This window comes from Bos taurus, chromosome 10 (assembly GCF_002263795.3).
Source record: "Bos taurus isolate L1 Dominette 01449 registration number 42190680 breed Hereford chromosome 10, ARS-UCD2.0, whole genome shotgun sequence".
NCBI classification, from domain to species: Eukaryota; Metazoa; Chordata; class Mammalia; order Artiodactyla; family Bovidae; genus Bos; species Bos taurus.
Genome location: NC_037337.1, coordinates 88,659,009 through 88,682,446, shown reverse-complemented (window position 1 = coordinate 88,682,446; position 23,438 = coordinate 88,659,009). Strand labels below are relative to the sequence as shown.

The 23,438-nt window shown below is 53.4% G+C and overlaps 1 protein-coding gene across 1 annotated transcript; it reads left to right on the top strand.

Moving 5' to 3' along the window:
• The first annotated feature begins 1,356 nt into the window (after positions 1-1,356).
• ISM2 (isthmin 2) lies at positions 1,357-22,776 on the top strand. The gene is given in 7 exon segments (XM_059890701.1): positions 1,357-1,393; positions 3,332-4,248; positions 14,913-15,279; positions 16,644-16,779; positions 18,175-18,197; positions 18,266-18,387; positions 18,389-22,776. Coding segments are annotated over 7 exon segments (2,046 nt in total). The 3' UTR covers positions 18,833-22,776.
• The last annotated feature ends 662 nt before the right edge of the window (positions 22,777-23,438 follow it).

The following is a 23,438-nucleotide window of genomic DNA, read 5'->3' as shown; positions in this document are numbered from 1 at the left end:
TTCAGCTTCAACATCAGTCCTTCCAGTGAACACCCAGGACTGATCTCCTTTAGGATGGACTGTTTGGATCTCCTTGCAGTCCAAGGGACTCTCAAGAGTCTTCTCCAACACCACTGGTTACTAAGGAAATGCAAATTAAAACTGCAATAAGCTGCTACCACTCATCCACCTGCTAGAATGGCTAAATTCAAAAAGAATTACAATACCAAGTGTTGATGAAGGGGGGAATGCAAAATGGTACAGCCATTTGAGAAAACAATTTGGCAGTTTTTTCACAGTTTCATCCAAGAGAAGTGAAAACATATCCATAGAAGAACTGGCACTTGAATATTCATAACTGCTTTATTCATAATAACCCCAAAATCAGTTCAAATGCCATCACAATTAATAGGAAAAGAAGCAAAATGGTCATGTGATGGAATACTACTTAGCTGTGAAAAGGAACAAATTACTCACAACTAGATGGATGAATCCCAAACGTGCTCAAAGAAAGAAGCCAAACAAAAGAATAAATAAAGATTATACACAAAATTCTAAAAAGGCAAACTAACCTATGATGACAGAAAGTGGAGAAGTGCTTACCACGAGCCAGGGGTGGGGAGGTAGGGATTAACTGAACAAAGGGACTAAAATCTTGACTCTAACAGATGTAAAAAGGAAAGATTTTTATTTAACTCATTGATGAGGAAACTGTTAAGTGTATTACAACCAATTCAAAGGAAATTAGAAAACAAACTTTATGGGGCAGGAATATTAAATGTACAAATGACAAAACTGATTTCTTTCACACTAGGGGTAGTAGGTCAGCTGAACCTCCACAGGACAGGACAGAATTTGCATTTAAATAGAAAAGAATTATTTAGCTTTGCTGTTAGTTACCTACAACGTTCAAAGTTGTAAAACAGCTCCAAAACAAGGAAAGACTAGAATCAGATAACTCAAAGGATGCAACTGTAGACAATGCATTGTTTTCCACTGAAGCATATTTATTCTTCCTGCAGTTCACCAAAGGAAACTGGAGTTCTGAGAAATTTTTGTATCATGATGATGGTAGTGATTACCTGGATGTATACATTTGTCAAAACTCATTCAACTATACAATTAAAATAAGTGTGCTTTAGCCTTCCTTCAGCTTCTCTGACCTCTGAGTTCCAATGGACAGATGCAAGCACTTGATAATTAGGGAAGGGAGAGGAGGCCAGAGCAGAGAGAAACAGTCAAGAGCAGCTTTGGGGCAAGGTCCTGGTTCCCCATCAAAGGATACACACAACAGTATCTTGGAGCTATTCTGCAGGTAGTGTAACCCCCTCCAGATGGAAAAAATTAATGATTAATGATGGTATGCTGCCCACAAGCATGTACACCCCAGACCAACTGGACCTGAAGGATGATGGTGTGGACTCCTTACCTCACCACCCACCCACCAGAAGAATGTCCACTAGCTGATCACGCTGTCTTTGAACAATTACAATAAAACATCGGACTTTCCTGGTGGATCAGTGGTAAAGAATCCACCTTGCAATGCAGGGGACATGGGTTCAATCCCTGGTCCAGGAAGATTCCACATAAGCCCGCATGCCGCAACTAGTGCAGCCAAATACATCTTTAAAAAATAAAAATAAAACTTGTCACTATCTTCCCCAAGTTTGGACACTTGGGTTTTGAGACCATTAGTCCACTGTGTCCCCCTTGCCTGGTAAAGCAATAAAGCTACATTTTTCTACTTCACCCCCCAACAAAGAAAACTAAAATAGGTGTGTTTGTTGTAAGTAAGTTATACCTCAATAAAGTTGATCAACAAAAGAAAAGATAAGCAACAGCATTTGGGAAGGAGGGAGTGAGAACAGGAGTGAATACAGACTTATCAGGAAGCTATTATAGCTGTTCAGGTAAGGGGCAGAGGGACTCCCAGTGGAGTGGTAGTGACTGAATTGGAGACAGGTAGACATGAATGAATGAACTCATGATTTTCAAACTCCATGTTTAATCTGGTGCAAGGTGCAAAAGTTTGATGAAACGACAAAATATTGAACTGGATGTGAAAACCATTTTACCAAAAAAATCCTTAAAGAAAACAACTTCACATTTAGTAAAAGCAATAGGGCATAGCAGGTACTCAAACGCTAGGTTTCTTTGGGCTAGTATTTCAGTGTTTACCGGGAGTTTTGACATGTATACACTAGCCATCTTATTGCTGCTACTGCTAAGTCACTTCAGTCGTGTCCGACTCTGTGCGACCCCATAGACGGGAGCCCAGGAGGCTCCCCCGTCCCTGGGATTCTCCAGGCAAGAACACTGGAGTGGGTTGCCATTTCCTTCTCCAGTGCATGAAAGTGAAAAGTGAAAGTGAAATCACTCAGTTGTGTCCCCATGGACTGCAGCCTACCAGGCTCCTCCGTCCATGGGATTTTCCAGGCCAGAGTACTGGAGTGGGGTGCCATTGCCTTCTCCGGGCCATCTTATTAGGCTGAACCATATGAAATTACCCATTTTGACCCTTTTTACCCCAGAATGGCAACTTCGTATGTGCTGTGCTTAGTCACTCAGTCATGTCCGACTCTTTGTGACCCCGTGGACCATAGCCTACCAGGCTCCTCTGTCCATGGGATTCTCCAGGCAAGAATACTGGAGTGGGTTGCCATGCCCTTCGCCAGGGGATCTTCCCAACCCAGGGATCAAACCCAAGTCTCCTGCATTGCAGGCAGAGTCTTTACCATCTGAGCCACCAGGGAAGCCTGGCAACTTCATATAGCTCAATCTAATATAAGTCCTTGGATTCTTCTTTACTCCTCACACCTGTGAGGTGAGTAGCCCCTCCCCATCCCCCACACTTTTACAGATGACAAAAGCACCCACCAAGGGGTCAAAGAATTTGCCCAATATCACCTGCTTAGTAAATGATAGCAGCAAGGTTCAAACCCGTGACCGACTCCAGACCCCGGCTATAACCCCTGTGATCCGCTGCTCAGAACACTGGACCATTCGGGGTGGAGCTGTCCGCGATGAGAGTGGTTTCTTAGAAATGTGTCCAGTCTCCTAGGAGTTTCTAAGGCTAAACCAGATCCCAAATGGAACCCTAGGGCCAGGTTTCTGGCCATCCTTCCCAGCATCTCCCAGGATCTGCTGTCCCTGTCCAGAATCCGGGCAGCCTTTGTGCTGCTCCATATCCCCTGGATAGGCATCTCCTAATTAGGCCTTCTGATGGCTTCTCACCTACCTGTCCAAACCCCACCCCACCTGCCCTGTGTCACAGGGCTCACTGTCCCTAACAGCCCCATCCGGGCCTCTAAAATCTTCGCTGCCACTCAGAGTTCCTGATCGTTATCACAAGCTGACTCGCACGCTCTACACGGGAGGATCCCTGCACGAGTGTCTGGCTGGAGGGCTTCGGGGGTCCCACTCTTTTACCCAGGATGGCAGGGCAGGGCAGGATCTTCCGACCACTCTCTCAAATGTGGCTGGCTGCTGTCACACCCGAGTCTCAGCTCTCTCCTGGCTCTTGAAGTGCTCCGAGAACACCAGGGGGAAAACTGGGTGCAGAGTAGCAGGTGTTTTACGGGTCTCAACCTCCTGCAAGGGAGCTGGAGGAGCCCTAGGGGAGTGATTTCCAGGCCGTCCTTCCCCAAGCCAACCTCCCTTGGTTTTGGGCACATTTGCCCAAAATCTGAAGGCTCCCGCGTCTTGGGTTGTGGCGCGTCCCTTGCTCGCGAGGCCCTGGCGGTCCGTGAGCCCCGGCGTCGCCCACCGAGCGCCCGGGCAGGTGGAGGGGTGACCCCGCCGGGGTCGCAGCGCAGGACTGGAGAGCGCGGTCGGGAGGCCGCCACTTTCCCCGAACAGGAACTCGCTTGGGGCTGCGACGGCGACCGTGGCGGGGACCGAGGGCGGGGAGACGGCCGGATCACAGGAAGCTGCCCGCAGGCCCAAGACGCGTCCACAAGCGCGGGCGGCCAGTCCTCCAGGGAGGGCGGGAGACACCCCGGGGGAGCCGCGCGCCTCCGCGGAGCCCCTGGCCTTCGCGTCGGCCCCGCGCTCGCTTGCCCGGAGGAGGCGAGGCGGAACATCCCCACACTTGGCGGAGCCGGCGGGAGGCGCGGGGGCGGCGGGAAGAGCCGCCTCGGGAGGGAGAGGGTGCGGCGCCTGCCCTGCCTCGCGGGTCTCCTCCTGGGCGCGGTGCTGCTGGCCGCGGTGCGAAGGCTCCCCCTGCGGAAGCCGCGGGGCCCCGGCCGGAGCCGCGCGAAGCTGGCAGAGGTGAGCGGCGGGGCGCGCTCGGTCCCTGCTCCTCCGGCCCGCGAGGGCGGGCAGCCGGGGCCCGGCCCCGACGTCCCCGAGCAGCCGGCGCTGGCCCGCTGCCCCCGACCTGCGGGGGCCCCCACCCCCGGGGAGAAATTTACTTGTGGGCGGAGTGGGGTGCGGAGTCATCCCGGAGCCGCCCGGCTTCCTCTCCTGTCCTCCCGGCGCGTCCCCGCGGCTGCCTGGCCCTGAGCGAACCTCGCCCGCAGCGGTGCTGGGCCGGGCGCGCTCCTAGAGGAGGGTGGGCGAGGACCCCCGCCCTTTGCGGGCCGGCGGGCGGGGGTTGCTGAGGTCCCGACAGTCCAGTCCCCCACCTCCGCTGCAGCCTCTTCAGTCAGATCTGCAAAGGATTTGAGTCCTTTGGGGTGTGAATTGAGGGAAGGTGATTGCAGCCATGAAATTAAGACGCTTACTCCTTGGAAGGAAAGTTACGACCAACCTAGATAGCATTTTCAAAAGCAGAGACATTACTTTGTCAACAAAGGTCTGTCTAGTCAAGGCTATGGTTTTTTCCAGTGGTAATGTATGGATGTGAGAGTTGGACTGTGAAGAAAGCTGAGTGCTGAAGAATTGATGCTTTTGAACTGTGGTGTTGGAGAAGACTCTTGAGAGTCCCTTGGACTGCAAGGAGATCCAACCTAAGGGAAATCTGTCCTGGGTGTTCATTGGAAGGACTGATGTTGAAGCTAATACTCCAGTATTTTGGTCACCTGATGCGAAGAGGTGACTCATTTGAAAAGACCCTGATGCTGGGAAAGATTGAGGGCAGGAGGAGAAGGGGATGACGGAGGATGAGATGGTTGGATGGCATCCCCGACTCAATGGACATGAGTTTGAGCAAGCTCTGGGAGTTGGTGATGGATAGGGAGGCCTGGCATGCTGCAGTCCATGGGGTCGCAAAGAGTCAGACACAACTGAGCGACTGAACTGACTGACTGAGGTAGTAAGTGGGGGTCCTCCAACTGCTGGGTGGGACCTTTGTATTACTAGGAGCTTGGACAAGCAGAAGAGGCCAGTAAGAGGTAGAGGAACACTTTCTGGGGCCAAGCGGGGGTCTGTGAGTGGGCTTTTGGATAAGCCTGAAGTCAAAGGAGTGAGACCAAAAGTAGTTTCTGTGCTGTGCTTAGTCCCTCAGTTGTGTCTGACTCTTTGGGACCCCACGGACTGTAGCCTGCCAGGCTCCTCTGTCCATGGGATTCTCCAGGCAAGAATACTGGAGTGGGTTGCCATGCCCTCCTCCAGGGGATCTTCCCAACCCAGGGATGGAAGCCAGGTCTCCCTCATTGCAGGTGGATTCTTTACTGCCTGAGCTGCATGGAGAGAAACCCCTGTCTGTCAAAACCCAGGTCTCCCATCACTGGTCGTCCTCAGCCCGCCCATCCCTCCTGGACTGCTGTGGACACTCATCCCATGGGAACAGACCCTGCCAGACTCATTCTGGGGTTTGCATGAGCAGGCCTGTATGGTATGGGTCCTGCCCTTCCCCTGTGCCCTGCAATTCCAGGAGGAGGCCAACGTGGTCCTCCTTTTCCAGACTGAGGGCCGAGGTGTGTGTAGGAGAGTGCTGTGAAGTAAGAGAGCCCCAGCTTGGGACCTTCTTGGTGCTCAGGTTGCTGAGGTCACTCTGGAGACAATGGGAAGAAGGCACCTCCCATCACTGCGTTTTGGAGCTTCCCTGGTGGCTCAGTGGTAAAGAATCCACCTGCAATGCCAGAGCCACAGGAGGCACGAGTTCTATCCCTGGGTCAGGAAGATCCCCTGGAGGAGGTCATGGCAACCCACTCCAGTATTCTTGCCTGAAAAATCCCATGGACAGAGGAGCCTGGCAGGCTACAGTCCATGGGGTCCCAAAGAGTCAGACAAGACTGAGTGATTGTGCATGCACACACTGCATTTTAATGGGGTCTCTGTGGACCACTGTCTATCCATATTTTTTTCACAACTGCCCTCCCTCCTAAGGAGATTTTTAGACTCTATTTTGTTCTAAGTACCTCCCCCCATGAAATTTTAATACCACATATATACTGTCTGTTCATGTACTATGGCCCTTTGGAGTGTTACAAACCATTGTAATACTTCGATTTTTTTTTTTTTTTTTTTGCCTCTTCCCTGATATCTAACTTTTGCCCCTATTGAGAGTACATCCTATGGACCAAGGGTTTTCAGCCTTCACACTGCAGTCATTTTGGGGTTGTACAGTTCTGTGCTGTAATGTTGTAGAATGTCTAGCAGTGTCCCTGGCCTCTACCTACTAGGGGCCTGTAGCACCCACCACCCACCCCACCCCCAACAGAACCAGACATTTTCCCCTGAGACATACCTGCTTTCCCACCCACTGTTGGGAGCCACTGCTGAGGACAATCCAGAGGAACCGAACACCCTCTCGCCAGTCCCACCTCGGGAGTGGAGATGACAGTGGAAATAAAATTAATTAATTAAACTGGCATTTTTCTAGCCATTTGGCATAAATACTTTACTATTGTACTTACCACTTTATATTGTGATTATCTTTAGTATGTTTCTGGATCTGCCCCCAAGGCCAGCCTAGAGGATGAGTTATTTCAGAGCCAAAGTCACATCCCAGCCCTAGTATAGAGCCTGGCATGCGCACTCAGTTGTGTCCAGCTCTTTGCGAGCCCATGGACTATACCTATCAGGCTCCTCTGTCCATGCAATTTCCCAGGCAAGAACACTGGGGTAGGTTGCCATTTCCTCCTCCAAGGTATCCTCCCAACCCAGGGACAGAACCTGGGTCTCCTGCATTGCGGGCAGATTCTTTACTGTCTGAGCCACAGGGAAGCCTGCCTTCTGTTCTAGTTAGGAGCAAACAGCCGAACATCAAGCAGCCTTAAGCAAACGGCCGCAGGGCCCAGCATTCTGTGTGCCAGGCCTTTTTGTCCTCACATGAAGGGCAAGGAAACTGACAGTGGGTCCAGTAACTCATCAGCCAGGATCCAAACCCAGCTCTGCTTACTTCTTCAGGCTCTGGGCACCTAACCCTGGCACCCACCACTTCCTTGGCTGGCAAGGGAAAACCCTGGGGTAGGGCAGAGGAGAGTTGGGGGCTTGCAGCCGCAAGAGGGTGATGGAGGTTAGAACTAGCCCAGAGAGAAGAACCGAGAGAGGGCAGCTGCTCTGCAGCAAGGACTGTCCTTCAGGAAGGATCCACCCTCCAGGGCAGAGCTGGGGACACTCATGCTGTGGCAGCAGAGGCTCCCCCATGGTGGGAGGAGGCGCTTTGTGAGGGCACAGGCTGAGATGAAGGACTGGACACAGAGGAAGGAGCCTCTCCAGGGGATGCTGTCCAGGGCAGCGTCATGCATATGTGTGTGGGTGTGTATTTGGGGGGGTGGGTACTTGTCCATCGTCCAGCCAGTTACCCAGCAGCAGGGCCTGGACTGCAGGAGGAGCCTTGGGGATTGAAAGGTCTCACCTGCCAGGTGGGTGGCACCTAGAAGCAGGTATTTTTCTAGCCTAATGGGTGAGTAAGTGACCAAAGGGGGACTGGCACCCAGGCCTGTGTGGGGCCAATCCTGTGGCCTTGCCCTCTGCCACCTCCAGCACCTGGGCTCCTCCCTCCACTTTGACTATGACCTTCGTTCTCCCCCCAGACCATCCTTCTCGCTCTGAGAGCTTGGAACCACCAGCAAGCCAGGTGAGGGAGAGAGGGAAGGTCAGGAACGGGGCCCCGGAGGCGCAGCTGCTCAGTGGTCCAGGCAGGTTGCAGCCTCCTCGCTGGATCTCGGTGTCCTCACCTCGCCCCTGCCACTCTCACCTCACTCAATGGTTCGGGGACCAAAGCGAAGGAGGCATGAAAAAAGCAGAGCATCCTGCTCTAGTGTTTTGATTGTTTGACACATTCTGCACCCTGGAGTGGCAGGCAGCGCGCCAGAGGGTGCAGCCCCCGCCTGGAGGTGGCAAAGCTCAAGGGTTGAGAGCATGGGCGCTCCAGCCTTATCACCTGCCTGCAAACCTGCTCTGCCAACCCCCTGTGTCAGTCAGTCAGTCATTTCAGTCGCTCAGTCGTGTCCAACTCTTTGCGACCCCACGGACTGCAACACGCCAGGCCTCCCTGTCCATCAGCAACTCCCAGAGTTTACTCAAACTCATGTCCATTGAGTCGGTGATGCCACCCAACCATCTCATCCTCTGTCGTCCCCTTCTCCTCCTGCCCTCAATCTTTCCCAGCATCAGGGTCTTTTCCAATGAGTCAGTTCTTTGCATCAGATGGCCAAAATATTGGAGTTTCAGCTTCAGCATCAGTCCTTCCAATGAACACCCAGGACTGATCTCCTTTAGGATGGACTTGTTGGATCTCCTTGCAGTCCAAGGGACTCTCAAGAGTCTTTTCAACACCACAGTTCATAACCCCCCTGTGTAACCCCGAGCAAGTTACTTCACCTCTCTGATCCTCGGCTGCCTCCTCTGGGAAGCGAGGATGATGCTAGGGCCTGGTGTGTGTCAGTGCCTACAGGGTGCCCGGGAGCAGTGACCCCGTGCAGAATGACAGTGTGGGTTCTCTAAGCGCTTCAAGATGGCAACAGCAAGGCGATAAGCCTGGCGCAGGTACGCAGGTCACACAGCCTGAAGCCAGCCCTGGTGCTTGGAGGGCGTGCTCCGAGGTCTCCACGGTGGGGCCAGGGTGGGCTGGGTTAGAACAGCACATGCCAGGGAGGAGGGTGACGTCCAGCCCCGTCCCCCTGCCCGTGGTCCTCTGGCCGTTGACTGCTGGGACCCCAGCACCTCCGGGAAGCTGGAGTGACTGTGTGCAGCCTGGCTCTGGAGGGTGCACCTGGGCCTCAGAAGCAGGTGATTAGAGGAGGCGGGATCCTGCAACTGGGTTTCATTATCTGGAACAAGTTCCTGACCCCGGAGAGGAGGTATGAGAGGAGGAGGCAGGGGGCCTGTGAGGGAGGCTCGAGCAAGGTAGTAAGCATTTGTAGGGGGAGGCTCTTGGGTTAACTGGAAACACATGGGTCAGGGCTGCCCTGCCAAGCCTGGGAGGGTATGCGTGGGCCCGTGTGTATGTGATAGAGAGAGGGCAATGGATGGTGGGGCTATAACTTGGTATATATCTGTGTATCTCATGTTTATCAGGGTAATGGCACCATCCCCCGAAAGAATGGAATTGTGTATTTGTACACACGGGAAGCTCCACATTTGAGCATAACAGATGTGGGAGGTGGCCCCGTGGGACAGAGCAGGTCTTCTTACACAGGCTGGAGCCTCGGCAATTGCTTGAGAATGTCCTGGAGGTCCGTGCACTGCCTGGTAATCCTGCCTCGGTGGTAGGGTGGCGGATGTGCTCTTCAGACCAAATAAGATGTAAAGAGCTAGCTGTGATGGCTAGAGGGGTACTGCCCTCTCTCTCTCCGAGAACGATCTATCACCTCCCTTCTGTGACATTCACCACACGCTTGCCGTGTGCTAGGCACCATGCTAACCCAGCCATCCTACAGATAGGGACGGCCAGCCATTTCCCTAATTTACAGGGGGAGCAATTCAGGGAGATTAAGTAACCTGCCCAAGGTCACACAGTAAGTGTCCAAGTTGGGGTTTGAAGCCAGGCAATGTGGCCTCCAGCCTGCACTCGTTACCCCCACGTTCAGGGACCAGACAAGAAGATGAAGGCGGAGGTGCTCTGCATGCCGAGGTGGTTGCCCTTGAGGGGTTATTGGCCTCAGCGTCTGCACAGGCACCTCTGCACTGATTCCTGGGTGTTGAGATCCAGCAGAACTGCGGGTGAACGCAAGCTCCTTTAGTGTGACCTGCGAGATCTTATGTAAATCCCTCGCCCTCTCTGAGCCTCCACAACCCCATCGTTAACACAGAGATAGTCACACTCACCCTTCGGTATTGCTGGCAGTCATCCACAGCAGTGATTTACTGAGCGCCTGCAGGGTGCCAGGCACCGTACTGAGCACAAGATACATGTGAGCAAAGCAGACAGACATTTCTTTCTGCCCGGGGCTGGAGTAAGTGTCAGAAGGTATGTAAAGGACCTGGCCAGGGCCTGGTATGGAAGACATGCTCAGACGATGTTCGGGTGCTCTGCCCACCTCCCCACGGGCCTCACTTCCTGTTGTCTGAGGGCTTTTGCCAGCACTGGGACCTGCTCTGAGCTGTTCATGGCAAGCCGGACGTGGCTGGAGTGCAAATCCTCTCCCACACCCAGCCTCCCTCAACCAGTGACTGACGGGTAAGTGGGGCTCCCAGAGGGACGCACGCTAGTGGTCCACTGTGGTCACTGGCTTCATGGAGCATTTTTTATTAGCTGCCTCCCTTCCCCGACTCACTCTCCGACTCCCCACTTGGTCTCCAGGGATTACCTTCCAAGGGAACCACTTGCCCTTGAAGCTTTGTCTCAGGGTTGGCTTCTCAGGGAACCCAGACGAAGGCCAGATAGCCGCCCCCATCCTGAGGGGTTCCCCAGGGGCTGATACAGGGCAGGAGGCTCCCAGAGAGGAAGGGAGGGTGCGTGGCTGTGAAGTTGAGCCAGGGCTTCCTATGGGCTCTGCTCATCATCTGGCCTGAGGTGGCACCAGGGCGGGGAGGGCTGGGAATGGATACTTTGAACGCCCGCTGGGTACCAGCTCTGTCCCGTCGCTGTTTCCAGTTACAGATGAGGACGCTCACTGAGGTTACACACCTGCCAGGGTCCCACAAGTCAGAAACCAGGCCACCACTGGGATTCAGACCTGGCAGCCTCTAGAGCAGGGTTTCTTAACTAATAGCACTGTCGACTGGAAAAATCCTTGATTTCCTTGCTGTGAAAGGGCTTCTCCGGTGGCTCGGTGGTAAAGAATCCGCCTGCAATGCAGGAGACACAGGAGAGGCAGCTTTGATCTCTGGGTCAGGAAACTCCCCTGGAGGAGGAAATGGCAACCCAGATGCATTGTAAGATCTCTAGCTTCTACCCACTGGATGCCAGCAGCACTCCCTCCTGTGATAACTATTAATATCACTGCCAAATGGCGAAACACGGCGCTTATGCCCACCAGGCTGGGCCATCTAAATCACCTGGAAAGGCTGCAGACCCTGAACTCCTGTTCCCCCAAGTCTCCCTTCTCTGTGCTCAGAGGCTGCAGATGGGCCGACTACACAAAGTCACAGGGACAGGTAGGAATTATGGGTGGGAACTGCTAGGAAGCCATCATCTGGGGAAGCTCCAGGCCTCCAGGACTGGCTGGTGAAGGTGTTGGGTTGTTGCCCTACTCCTCTGTCCATCCTTTACTCATCCACCCTGGCTATCTGGACCAGAACACTTTCACTCAGAATTTCAAGTGCCGGTTGAGACGGGCCCAGGGCTGCCCTGGGACCAGGTGTTTAGGGCAGGAGCCTTGGAACCAGGCATCTGGGGACCACAGAGGGGTCAAAGGGGAGAGATGTGAGAAATCAGACTGATTCAGTCCCTGATTTGTGCAGTAGACTCTCAGCGCTCTCACCTGTAGGGCTGGAGCATGATGATTAAGAGTGTGGACTCTAGGCCCAAGCTGTCTGGTTCAAATCCTGGTTCTCCCACTAAATGTCTGTGTCACTCCAGGCAAGTTACTTGCCCTTTCGGTGCCTTACTTTTCATTATCAAAATAGAGATGACAGCTGGCACTGACATCTGAGGGTTTTGGGGAGGATGAAGCAAGCAATTAAGTATTTGGAATAGTGCTGGGCACACAGTGGATGCTGTGGAAGTGTTGGATAAGTAAAATTCTGACAGTCCTTCCAGGCAGGAATTATTGTCCTCATTTTGTTGATGGGAAATCACCAGATTGAATGAGCTGGTAAGAAGAACTGACTCTCCAGATCCATGTTTTCCAGTGCTACCACACTGCCCAGCTAGGAAGTAGAAGGCAGGGTCAAGGCTGTGGCCTGGGTGAAGCAGGGTCCAGAGGCTCTCGGCCCCTGAGGCTCACAGGACAGAGCTGGACAGGCTCGTTCTGCCCTGGTGTAGGGACCTGGGCAATGGGGCTGCAGCCTGGAGGTAGGTGCTGAGCTCCCAGTGTCCCAATCTGAGCAGAGAAGGCCAGAGAAAGAGCCAGAGACATCCAGGATCTACTTTCACTCACTACTTGCGCTGTAGCAAGGACAGGCCCAGTGTGGACCTCATGACACTGGCCAGCAGAGAGAATTGACTGGCAGACAGACGGACACACCCACGGCCTGGAAATCCGGGCCCCAGGTGGGCAGGCAAAGGAAGCTATAGCTGTGGTTAAGGATGCCAGGGAATACAGACCCTACATGGATGGCTTGGGAAGGCCAGGTGGCAGGGGGGCGTCGGAGGGGAAGGGTCCAGGGCCGCTGCCCACACCTGTGTCAAGGCTTTCCGAGCCCCCTGCCCTGACCTGGGAGGGCCGCAGTGTCTGTTCTCTGACAAGGGCCCTGGGGGATTCTGAGGCTGCGAACTGGACTTTGGAATTGCTGCCTAAAACACCTCCCTTCCCCTCCAGGCCTCCGTTTCTTCCATCTGTGAAAGAGGAGGTGGGATTGTGCCTCTTCCGTGTGTAGAAACCTGATTTGACCCCTCCTCCTCATGCCTCACGTTGGCATCATTTCACCCGAGCGCTTTGGGGGCATCGTCCACCCTCTGAGGTGTCAGAACAGACGTGGCTTTGTGTAATTAATTTATTATTTGGCTGTGCTGTGTCTTCGCCGTGCTGCTCAGGCTGTTCCTTGCAATCATGGGTTTAGTTGACCCACGGTCTGTGGGATCTCAGCTCCCCAACTAGGGGTCAAACCCGCGTCCCCTGCACTGGAAGGCAGATTCTTTACCACTGGACCACCAGGGAAGTCCCCAAACAGACATGTTTGGGTGCGTGGTCACAAGTGAGTATGTGACCTGGTCTGGCCCCAAACCTCCTGCCTCCCCCCTGCTCCCCACCCCCTCCCAGACTTTACCAGGTCCACATGGGCCTTGACCTCAGCCTCCCCAGATCCCAGCTCTCCCAGAGAAGAGGAGGAGACCCCTCTGCTCTCCAGGGCCCACCTCCAGGCAGGGTCACGTCGACACAGATATCGGGTGCTCCCTGAATCAGCATCCCTGGTCCTAGACAAGACGCCCTCACCCGGGACCCTGAAGGACGGTCCCTTGCTGCTGGAGCTGCAGAAATTGCCAGGATTGACCAATACAGATTTGAGTGCCCTGAACCCCAACATCCAGGTGAGGGCTACAAGGGCGGCCATGACCCAGCGGATTCCTGGAGAAAAGCTGGGCTCAACAGCTCAGCTCCGAGGTCAGGCATCTCATCTTGATCTCATCTCATCCTCATCTATTCCGTGGAGGACGGGGGTCCTGTGTGGGTCAGACAAGGTGACTCTCATGCCCCACCTATGGAGTAGGAGGAGTCGGGCTTCCCCACCTCTTAGCTGCAGACCATCACGTGGCTCTCACAGCCTCTATCGCCTAGATGTTGTTGTTCAGTCGCTCAGCTGTGTCTGACTCTTTGCAACCCCATGAGCTGCAGTATGCCAGGCTTCCCTGTCCTCCACTATCTCCTCGAGTTTGCTCAGATCATGTCCATTGAGTTGGTGATGTTATCTAATCATGTCTAGTTAGACCATAGCAAGGGGCAAACAGCACCAATCTGACAGGGCTATCATGAGGACTGAATGAGCAGAGAATGTTTCTTGAGTGGCAGGCGGTTCCTGGAATATGGGCAGAGGTCAAGTAGAAAGCCCTGAAGGTCTGATCTTCCCTGGCCAGGCCCACTCCTTACTACAGGCCCCTGAAGAAGAATAGGGTAGATCGCCCACCAGAGGGGCTTTATGGGAGAGAAAACTAGAGAGGTTGGTGGAATTCCAGCTTACAGTCTTCACTGTCAGCCCTGAATCCCTAAAGATAATAATTCCTGCATTTTGTGTACCATCTACAGCTTATAAAACTTTCACTGAAAGAAAAAACCACAAAAATATGAAACACATAACATTCTAAAGTTGTTTAAAAGTATGCGTGTGTGTATCCGTATATCTAAACTTGGAGTGTTAATTACCAAAATGTTACCTGTCACAAATGGAATATGGGTGATTTCCCTTTTCTTTGTATTTTGTTGGTTCCCCCACCCAATTTTGTCCTTTGACCTCATGTTACTTCATAATAGCCCCAAAATGATGTTTTTAAAGTTCACATTCACATAAATGATTTCACGTTATTTATTTTCTGTCCACAAAGTGGTGAACAAGAGCCCTTCCCCGGGCTTCTGGGGGGTTTGTTGTCACTTGGTCTCATTTTCTGGCCCTACAATGAGGAAGTGGAGGTTCAGGGCTGTTGGTGGCCCCAGCAGCTGGGCAGTCTGTGGGCTGCTGGATTCAAGCCCAGCTTCTCATAAATGAGTGGATCTCCAACCTGGCACATGTTAGAACTATCACATCTGGTCCCATCTCACACTTGTTAAATCTGTCTGGGGTGAGATTAGCGGGTCAGGAATCTCCCTCAAATTCTGATGCAAGGCCAGGGCTTAGGCTGTGACCCCAGCTGCCCCAGGGAGACCAAGAAGGTTGACCAGAAGAACGGGCTGGTTTAGAGAAGGGGTTGGACCTCTCCCCCTGACCCTAGGCCTATCATCTCCCTCCCCTTTGGAGCCTGGCTCTGAGGCCTCCCTCCGTGGCTGGGTGTGTCTGTCCCTCTGCAGGTGACCATCGACGTGGTAGTGGATCCCCAGGATGAGCTGGAGGTGGACCTGATGGCTGAGCCCAACAATCGCTGGTCCGAGAGCGCCCCCTGCTGGCTGCCTGCTGAGGAACTCTTCTGGCCTCTCTCCTGGGGCTACTCAGAAGGTGAGGAAGAGAGGCCCCTTCTCAAGGGCAGAGCCTCAGGGGAAGAGCAGGAGGAGGAAGAGGAGGATGACCCCCCAGAGTACAGTGAGGTTGAGGACCAGGAGGACAGTGAGGAACACGGTAGAGATGATCAGGAGCCGGGCTTCAGTGGGGCTGCAGGAGGCTGGGAGCAGGGCCCACTGTCTCCCAGAGACTGGGCCTTTGAGGAGCCTGATCGCTACGGTGAGTACCCCCATCTTGACCTCCCTGGCTGCTGCCCCTGGAGGTCCTGAGCGGAAATAAGGGTGACAGCTTCCTGGGCAGGGGCAGTTGTGGAAGTCTGGAGCTTAGGCCCTGTACCAACACCATCATCAGCTCAATAGTAACACCCAAGGCTTGCAAAGGCTTTTATTTTTTAAACATTTGACTCTACAATAGCCCTGAGATCCCTTAAGCAAAACAGGCATTTGTTAATAATATTTATTTACATCTATCAGTTTTCCAACAAATTAAGAAACATTATAAATCCCACCACTCACAACTGACCTCAGACTGTGTGAGTCTGAATCCTGGGTCTGCTGCTTACCAGCTGAGTGACCTTGGGCAAGTTACTTAACCTCCCTGGGCCTCGCTTCCTTCCTCTACAAAATGGAGATGGGCACCACCCTTACTACTTGGAACTAAGTGTAGAGAGTGGTGAGTTAATGCTTTTAAAGTCTAAGTACATAGTAAACAAGGTATTGGCGATGATTATTTTAGAAAGCAAGATGACAACACAGACTGTTCAGAAAATATCACCTGAAACCTGCCCCCCCACCCCACCCCACCCCACCCCCCCACCCCGCCCCGCCACCATGACAGGCATTTTTATTTTTGCGTGTTGCAGTTCCGGTTTTCCCTGGGTAAGAATGTTTCACGCAGTGTTACAGCTGTACTTTCCAGAGCCCTAGTGACACATCATTGGTTCAGACTAAGTCATAGCAGGCTTTCCCTGTTTTACCAGAGTCACGTAAGCTAACAGGCAGAATTTTCATGATTTTCGACATTTCTTCTATCGATTTTTCTTAATCACTTGGTGCCAGCCTGTTCAGACCTGCCTGGCAAGTGAGGAGAGGGCCAGGCATGTGTGTTGAGTACTTCAGGGGTTCCAGTGAGAGCCCTGGTGCATTTCGGGTCCCTCAGAGCAGGACTGGGTCACTAACGTGGGGAGCAGGGACATTCTTTAATACCCCAAGTGCCAGGAAAGTATTGTCAACTATGGTTTTGATTGCCATAAAAGTGTAGCTTAAAGATGTAGGCGGACTTTTCCAAGGTCCCCCCAGCAGCGATCAAGTGGCCTCCAGATAGCTTTGCTCTGTGTTGCTATGTGGGCACAGAGGGGGTGACTGGGGTTTGTGACACCTCCTGCATTTGCCCAAGTGTTCACTGCACAGGGGTGCCAAGCTGAACAGGTGAGTGGGGCTGAAATTGGACCCCTGCTTCATCCACTAGGGGAGTCCTGGCCCCAGGGCTGCGTCCTCCAGAGGAAGGGGGTGCCTTTTGCTAATTCACACCAGGGCACCTCATGGGCTCTGCCCACTCACACCTGGCTCCCTGCCTTGACCCAGACTATGAGCTTCAGGAGGAGTGGAGCCCCTGGTCTCTCTGCAGTGGGAGCTGTGGCAGTGGCCAGCAGAGGACTCAGCACTGCAGCTACACCTGCATTGCCTCCAAGTCCTGCGCCTGCGACCTGCCCCCGTCCTGGTGAGATGAGCCCCAGCGCCTGCAGAGGGAGTGGCTTGCACTGTCTGAGCCTTGTACAGGGTGGACTCGGGAGAGGGGAGCCAGGAAGCTCACAAACGTGGTGGTCCTGCCCCGTCCCAGGTGGCTGTGGGCACCACAAGCCTAGTGAAGGCTGGCGCCCACTGGGGGCACAGACATGCCCTGTGGCACCACCAGGCCTGGTCTCCTCTGTTCCCCAAGGTGCCGAGGACAAGGACCCCTTGGGCTTCCACAGTGAGAGGTGGCAGCCCCTGGCGATGCTATGGACACGCTCCACCCAGGTCAGTGTGGGGGGCTAGCCCTGTCCTCTGGGGGTCTGGAGGAGAACCTCTCTCGGAAGGGTGGAACCTCACTGCACTGGCAGGAATAGTGCCTCCTGGATGCAGAGCACATCTTTCAGCTGGAAGGTTAGCCTCCCCAGCAAGGGGACCGTAGCACTTCTGAGCAACCCCCTTGCCAGGCCCACTGGCCTTTCCCAGCCTGATATTCCTGCTGAGAAGGTCTTGAGGGGAGCCACAGAGCTTGGGAGATCATCCAGTGGAACAGAACAGGACAGGGACCTTGTGGCTTGCCCTCCCTGGTCACTCTTGGATGCTCCTGGCAAGCTCTGTCTGGGGAGCAGGTGCTGTCAAAACTGGTCAGGGTCCAGAGCTCCAGGACCGCTCCTTTCCAGCAGTGAGGAGCAGGCCACGCTTTCACCAGCACACTCCCCATCTGTGTCCCTGGCGCTCATCTGCATCCCCAAGGAGGCAGGCAGCTGCCAGCAGCCTCCTTGCAGTTGACTCCCATGCTCCATGCTGCAGAAGATCGCTGAGCCGGGAAGGTGCACCCAGCCCTGTGGCGGGCAGGAGATTCCCAGAAGACTTAAGTCCGGTCCCAGCCTTCAAGGGGCTCGGGTCTTAGAGGGAAAGATGCACAGGACCAACTTAGGCCCAGCACTGCCAAGTGGGCCCTAACGGTCTGGAGCAAAGAGGAAGGAGCAGTTTGTTCTGTGTGGTCAGAGAAGCCACATTTCCCAACAGAGGGAGAGAGGAGGAGGGCAGCATAGACAGAGGGGCCGCTGGGGGCCCAGAAGGATAGAGTGAGCCTGAGAAGGGTAAGGTTAAGAACAGGAATAGGCCAGTGAGAGTGGTTAAAACAGGGAAATATTTTCTTACCGGGAGACTGAAACAGCTGTCCCTGCCCCCTACCACCCCAGCTCCTTCCCCAAGATCCCAGGATCTTTCCCACCACCCCGCATCTAAAAGGACAAAGGGTAGCTCATCGGGGCTTGCTGGCCCCTCCTCTAGCCCCTTGGCCGTTGTCCATGTGGTCATGGCATGTTGCTTCAGCTTGCCTGCGTGGTGATATGTGGTCTCTCCCGACCGTGTTGGCCAGGTCGTTCTGCCCCCAGCTCGGGTGTGAGTACCTCCCCGCCTACCCGTTAAGATGCCTCCAAGCCACACCTTTGTACTGGCCCTTGAGTAACCCCCGCCCCACCCAGGGGCTGACCGGTCCCTTGTTCCCCTGCCACCTCCCCTGCCCTCTGCAAATGTGGACAGCTGTGAAAAGTGGCTGAACTGCAAGAGTGACTTCCTGGCCAAGTACCTGAAGCCAGGTGCTGCGGGCCCTGCCCAGCTGCCCATGCGCATACGCGTTGGAGGCCGTGTCCAGCGCCGTGAGCCTGTGGGAGGAGCATCAAGGCCGCAGCTTCTGCTGGAGGGATGCCGGCGGCCCGTGCGAGCGCCTGGACGAGTACCGGTCCACAGCCCCTTCTGCCTGCGCTCTCTGCAGCACGCCGGCAGCCCAGCACTGCTGCTACGACGTGAGCAGCCGGCTGCTGACCTGGGGCAAGGGTGCCGGCGCACCCGACTTGGTCAGCACCGACGTCTCGCCCGAGCTTCACTTCAAGGTGGACACGCTGCCCTGGATCCCGTGTAAGGCGGACTGCACCCACTACCACGCGGTGCGGCCCGCCAACAATGGCCGAGCCTGCGCGGACAACCCTCCCGAGGAGGAGTACCTGGCCCAGTTGCAGGAAGCCAAGGAGTACTAACGAGAGGCTGCCGCGCTGGACAACGTTTCCTCGCAGGACCCCCGCCTTCGCCCCACCTCTGCCCAGACCTTGTGAGGCCGGCCTGGAGCCTCGAGCCCTCTGCCTGGGAACCTGGGGCGGGCAGGTCAGCACGGTGTGGGGTCGGCTTAAAAGGTGTGTAAGGGGCCCAGGGGGAGGAGCTCCGCCCCCTCCAGGGGCCCAGGGGGAGGCCGCAGGGGCTGCCGGGAAATGCGTAGTCTGTGGAGAAACTCCCAACACGCCTGACCACCCATTTTTCTCCCTTGGCATGGGAGCAGGGGTGAGCCGGGATCTCCACACGCAGGGGTGATTCCCGGAACCTGCGTTAAGTCCCCCAAAAGCCCCAGCCCCGAGGGCCAGCCCTGCCACCCCCGCGGCCCGCCGCCGACGCCGCCCTCGGGCCAGCTGCCTTCCTCGGCTCTGAGCGGTGGCACGTGGCCGTCTTGCCCACCCCTGCTGGGAGGGTGGTCATCAGCCCTCCCACGAAGCTGCTTCCCATGGAGGTTCCAGTGGAGACCACCTCAGTCTAGGGCCGAAGGTCCGCGGTGGAAACATAAGTGGATAGGCTGAGGCAGCCAAGACGAGGCAGGATATCAGAGTGGGGCAGGGATCGACTAGTTCTAGGGGCTTTCTCTGTCCAGCTCACCTCTGTTCTATCCAACTCGTAGGAATATTGTGGGGCTGGGAGATCACACCACCCTGACTGAGCACAGGGTCAGGCCTGGGGAGGACTCGGAACCAAAGCAGGATGGGTCAGGTGCTGGTAGGGCGAGCTGGTAGATCAGTTCTCCGGGTGTGTAGGTAGGTGTGTAGATGTGTGTTAGGGGACAGCCCTGGTGTGTCTGTGTCTGTGTATTAGGGGACAGCCCTGGTTTACAGTGTTTGGGCAATTTCTGTGGTGTAAACATACCCACTGTGGCCCACTTCAAGCTCCCAAGGTGATGTCGCTGAATGCACTGAGCTCAGATCTGGGAAGAGACGTGTATGATCAGCTCTGCTAGCACCTTCTGCCTCTTCCCTGCCTCCCCTCACCTTCACCTCCCTCTCCCCTCTGCAGCCATACTTCCTTGCCTTCTGTGGGTTGAAATGCTGATGTCCCAGTTGTCTTTGTTCACAAAAGCCTCTAAAAGGCTGGTCACTAACCCTTAGACAGCTGCCCTGAAGCTCTCTGGGAACTTCAGCAACAAAGCACTTTATTTTCTAATTCTGTCTGATAAAGAATTTGAGTTCCCAGGGGAGCAGAGAACTGTAGGGAGCCCTTGCTGACCTCTTAAGCCAAGCTTGCCTGGGCTGTGTTTGTAATTACCTAACCCAGCTGAGCTTCCCAGGTGGCGCTAGTGGTAAAGAACCCGCCTGCCAGTGCAGGTAAACAGAGGAGATGAGGGTTCAATCCCTGGGTCAGGAAGACCCTCTGGAGGAGGGTATGGCAACTCACTCCAGTACTCTTGCCTGGAGAATCCCATGGACAGAGGAGCCTGGCGGGCTACAGTCCATGGGGTCGCAGAGTCAGACATGACTGATGTGACTTAACACACATACAACCCAGCTGGGCAGACAGAGATCCGGGGTGCAGAGCTTACATGGGTTAGGTTATCTTTACTCAGACTCATAAAGGGTTACCTGAGAGGCAAGGAAGAGCTAGCAGGACCTCAGGGGCACATTCAGAGTCCTTTGGTCAGAGAGAGAAATTATATTGACACCAGAGGAAGTGGCCCTACTTCCCTAAGGAACTTGCTGCACGGGGATCTGATGCAGAGTTGTCCCAAGGACTACCCCTAAAAGATGGCCAAGGTGGACCTGTACCCTGCCTTAGTTGGTACCCTTACCATACACTCCACTGTCACTCCAAGCATTTGGGGAAGTCACATCAGGAAGCCAAATGAGACAAGGTCTGTTCAGAGCCGCTACCTGGAGAAGCTCAGAGAGGCAGATGTTTCCAGTTACCATCACACCTAAAGGTAAGTGTGTTAGTCTGGTCTGGGATCACAATCTAACAATGCTGGTGCAACTAGAATATTACAGGATCAAAGAGGGCAGCATCTCAGGTCCCTAGATGGGAACCAAGTTCCCTTCCCTGTCTCTTGAATGGGGAATTCAATAGGATTAGCACTAGGGAAGCCTACGATTAGCACAGGAATGTTTTAATTATGTTTTAGCAGAAACTTAAAAAAGATACACCAGAGTCTGTTTTCACAGAAAACTAATTTTCCTCCTTTCTAATATAATTTACCTTGACACTTAAATACACTATCTAAATTTAATCTATACCTAATGCTGATCCCATGCAAAAAAGATCTTCACAACCCAGATAATCACGATGGTGTGATCACCTAGAACCAGACATCCTGGAATGTGAAGTCAAGTGGGCCTTAGGAAGCATCACTACAAACAAAGCTAGTGGAGATGATGGAATTCCAGTTGAGCTGTTTCAAATCCTGGAAGATGATGCTGTGCAAGTGCTGCACTCAATTTTCCAGCAAATTTGGAAAACTCAGCACTGGCCACAGGACTGGAAAACGTCAATTTTCATTCCAATCCCAAAGAAAGGCAATGCCAAAGAATGCTCTACCGCACAATTGCACTTATCTCACATGCTAGTAAAGTAATGCTCAAAATTCTCCAAGCCAGGCTTCAACAATACGTGAACCGTGAACTTCCAGATGTTCAAGCTGGATTTAGAAAAGGCAGAGGAACCAGAGATCAAATTGCCAACATCCGCTGGATCATCGAAAAAGCAAGAGAGTTCTGGAAAAACATCTATTTCTGCTTGATTGACTATGCCAAAGCCTTTGACTGTGTGGATCACAATAAACTGTGGAAAATTCTGAAAGAGATGGGAATACCAGACCACCTGACCTGCCTCTTGAGAAATCTGCATGCAGGTCAGAAGCAACAGTTAGAACTGGACATGGAACAACAGACTGGTTCCAAATAGGAAAAGGAGTTCGTCAAGGCTGTATTGACAAGGCTGTGGTGACTATTGACAATAGTCACCCTGCTTATTTAACTTCTATGCAGAGTACATCATGAGAAATGCTGGGCTGGAGGAAGCACAAGCTGGAATCAAGATTGCCTGGGAGAAATATCAATAACCTTAGATATGCAGATGACACCACCCTTATGGCAGAAAGTGAAGAGGAACTAAAAAGCCTCTTGATGAAAGTGAAAGAGGAGAGTGAAAAAGTTGACTTAAAGCTCAACATTCAGAAAACGAAGATCATGGCACCTGGTCCCATCACTTCATGGCAAATAGATGGGGAAACAGTGGCAGACTTTATTTTTTTGGGCTCCACAATCACTACAGATGGTGACTGCAGCCATGAAATTAAAAGACTTGTTCCTTGGAAGAAAAGCTATGACTAAACTAGACAGCATATTCAAAAGCAGAGACATTACTTTGACAACAAAGGTCCGTCTAGTCAAGGCTATGATTTTTCCAGTAGTCATGGGATGTGAGAGTTGGACTATAAAGAAAGCTGAGCGCCGAAGAATTGATGCTTTTGAACTATGGTGTTGGAGAAGATTCTTGAGAGTCCCTTGGACTGCAAGGAGATCCAACCAGTCCATCCTAAAGGAGATCACTCCTGGGTGTTCATTGGAAGGACTGATGCTGAAGCTGAAACTCCAATACTTTGGCCACCTGATGCCAAGAGCTGACTCATTTGACCCTGATGCTGGAAAAGATTGAGGGCAGGAGAAGGGGACGACAGAGGATGAGATGGTTGGTTGGCATCACCAACTCAATGGATACGAGTTTGAGTAGACTCCGGGAGTTGGTGATGGACAGGGAGGCCTGGCATGCTGCAGTCCACGGGGTCGCAAAGAGTCGGAAACGACTGAGCGACTGAACTGAACTGAATGCTCATCCCCCTCCTTTCTAATATAATTTACCTTGGCACTTAAATACACTATCTAAATTTAATCTATATGTGCTGCTAAGTTGCTTCAGTCGTGTCTGACTCTGTGCGACCCCAAAGACGGCAGCCCACACCAGGCTCCCCCGTCCCTGGGATTCTCCATGCTTGGCAATTATGCAGCCCCATTTTTAAATCTGTAATCTAAGTGATACTCTAAATTGCTACTGTGTCAAGCCACAGATGAGAGAAACTAAAAGGGGGGCTGGAGAGGAGCTTTGAAGGACTGGGGTGTTGATCAGCTATAAAACAGTGTTTATTCAAACTGTACAGAGGAGAAAGAGACACTGTGCAGGTGGCTGCAGGCTTAGGGAACACCTGTGTGTGAGGAGAAACAGTTGCAGCGGGGGCACTGACCCTGCTAAATGGAGGATTTTAGGAGTGGCTGGTGTCAAAGCTGGGAGGGGCCCAGGAAATAAAGAGAGGGCCCTCCCCTGCTGTGGTCCAGTGTAGGCTGTCCTAGCTCACCTGGCTGTTATTCTTGTCTTGGACCCCGGGAGCCATCTGTGACCACACATCCAGCAAGAACACCACCGCTGTTTCTAACTTAGCTGCCTTGGCCACCTGGATGGCTTTGCCCCATTCCCCCCACCCTGGGTTACCTCATAAAGGTCTTTTGCCAGGCAAGACTGGTCACATTGAATTCTAACTAGTGTTTAAACAACCCATAGTAC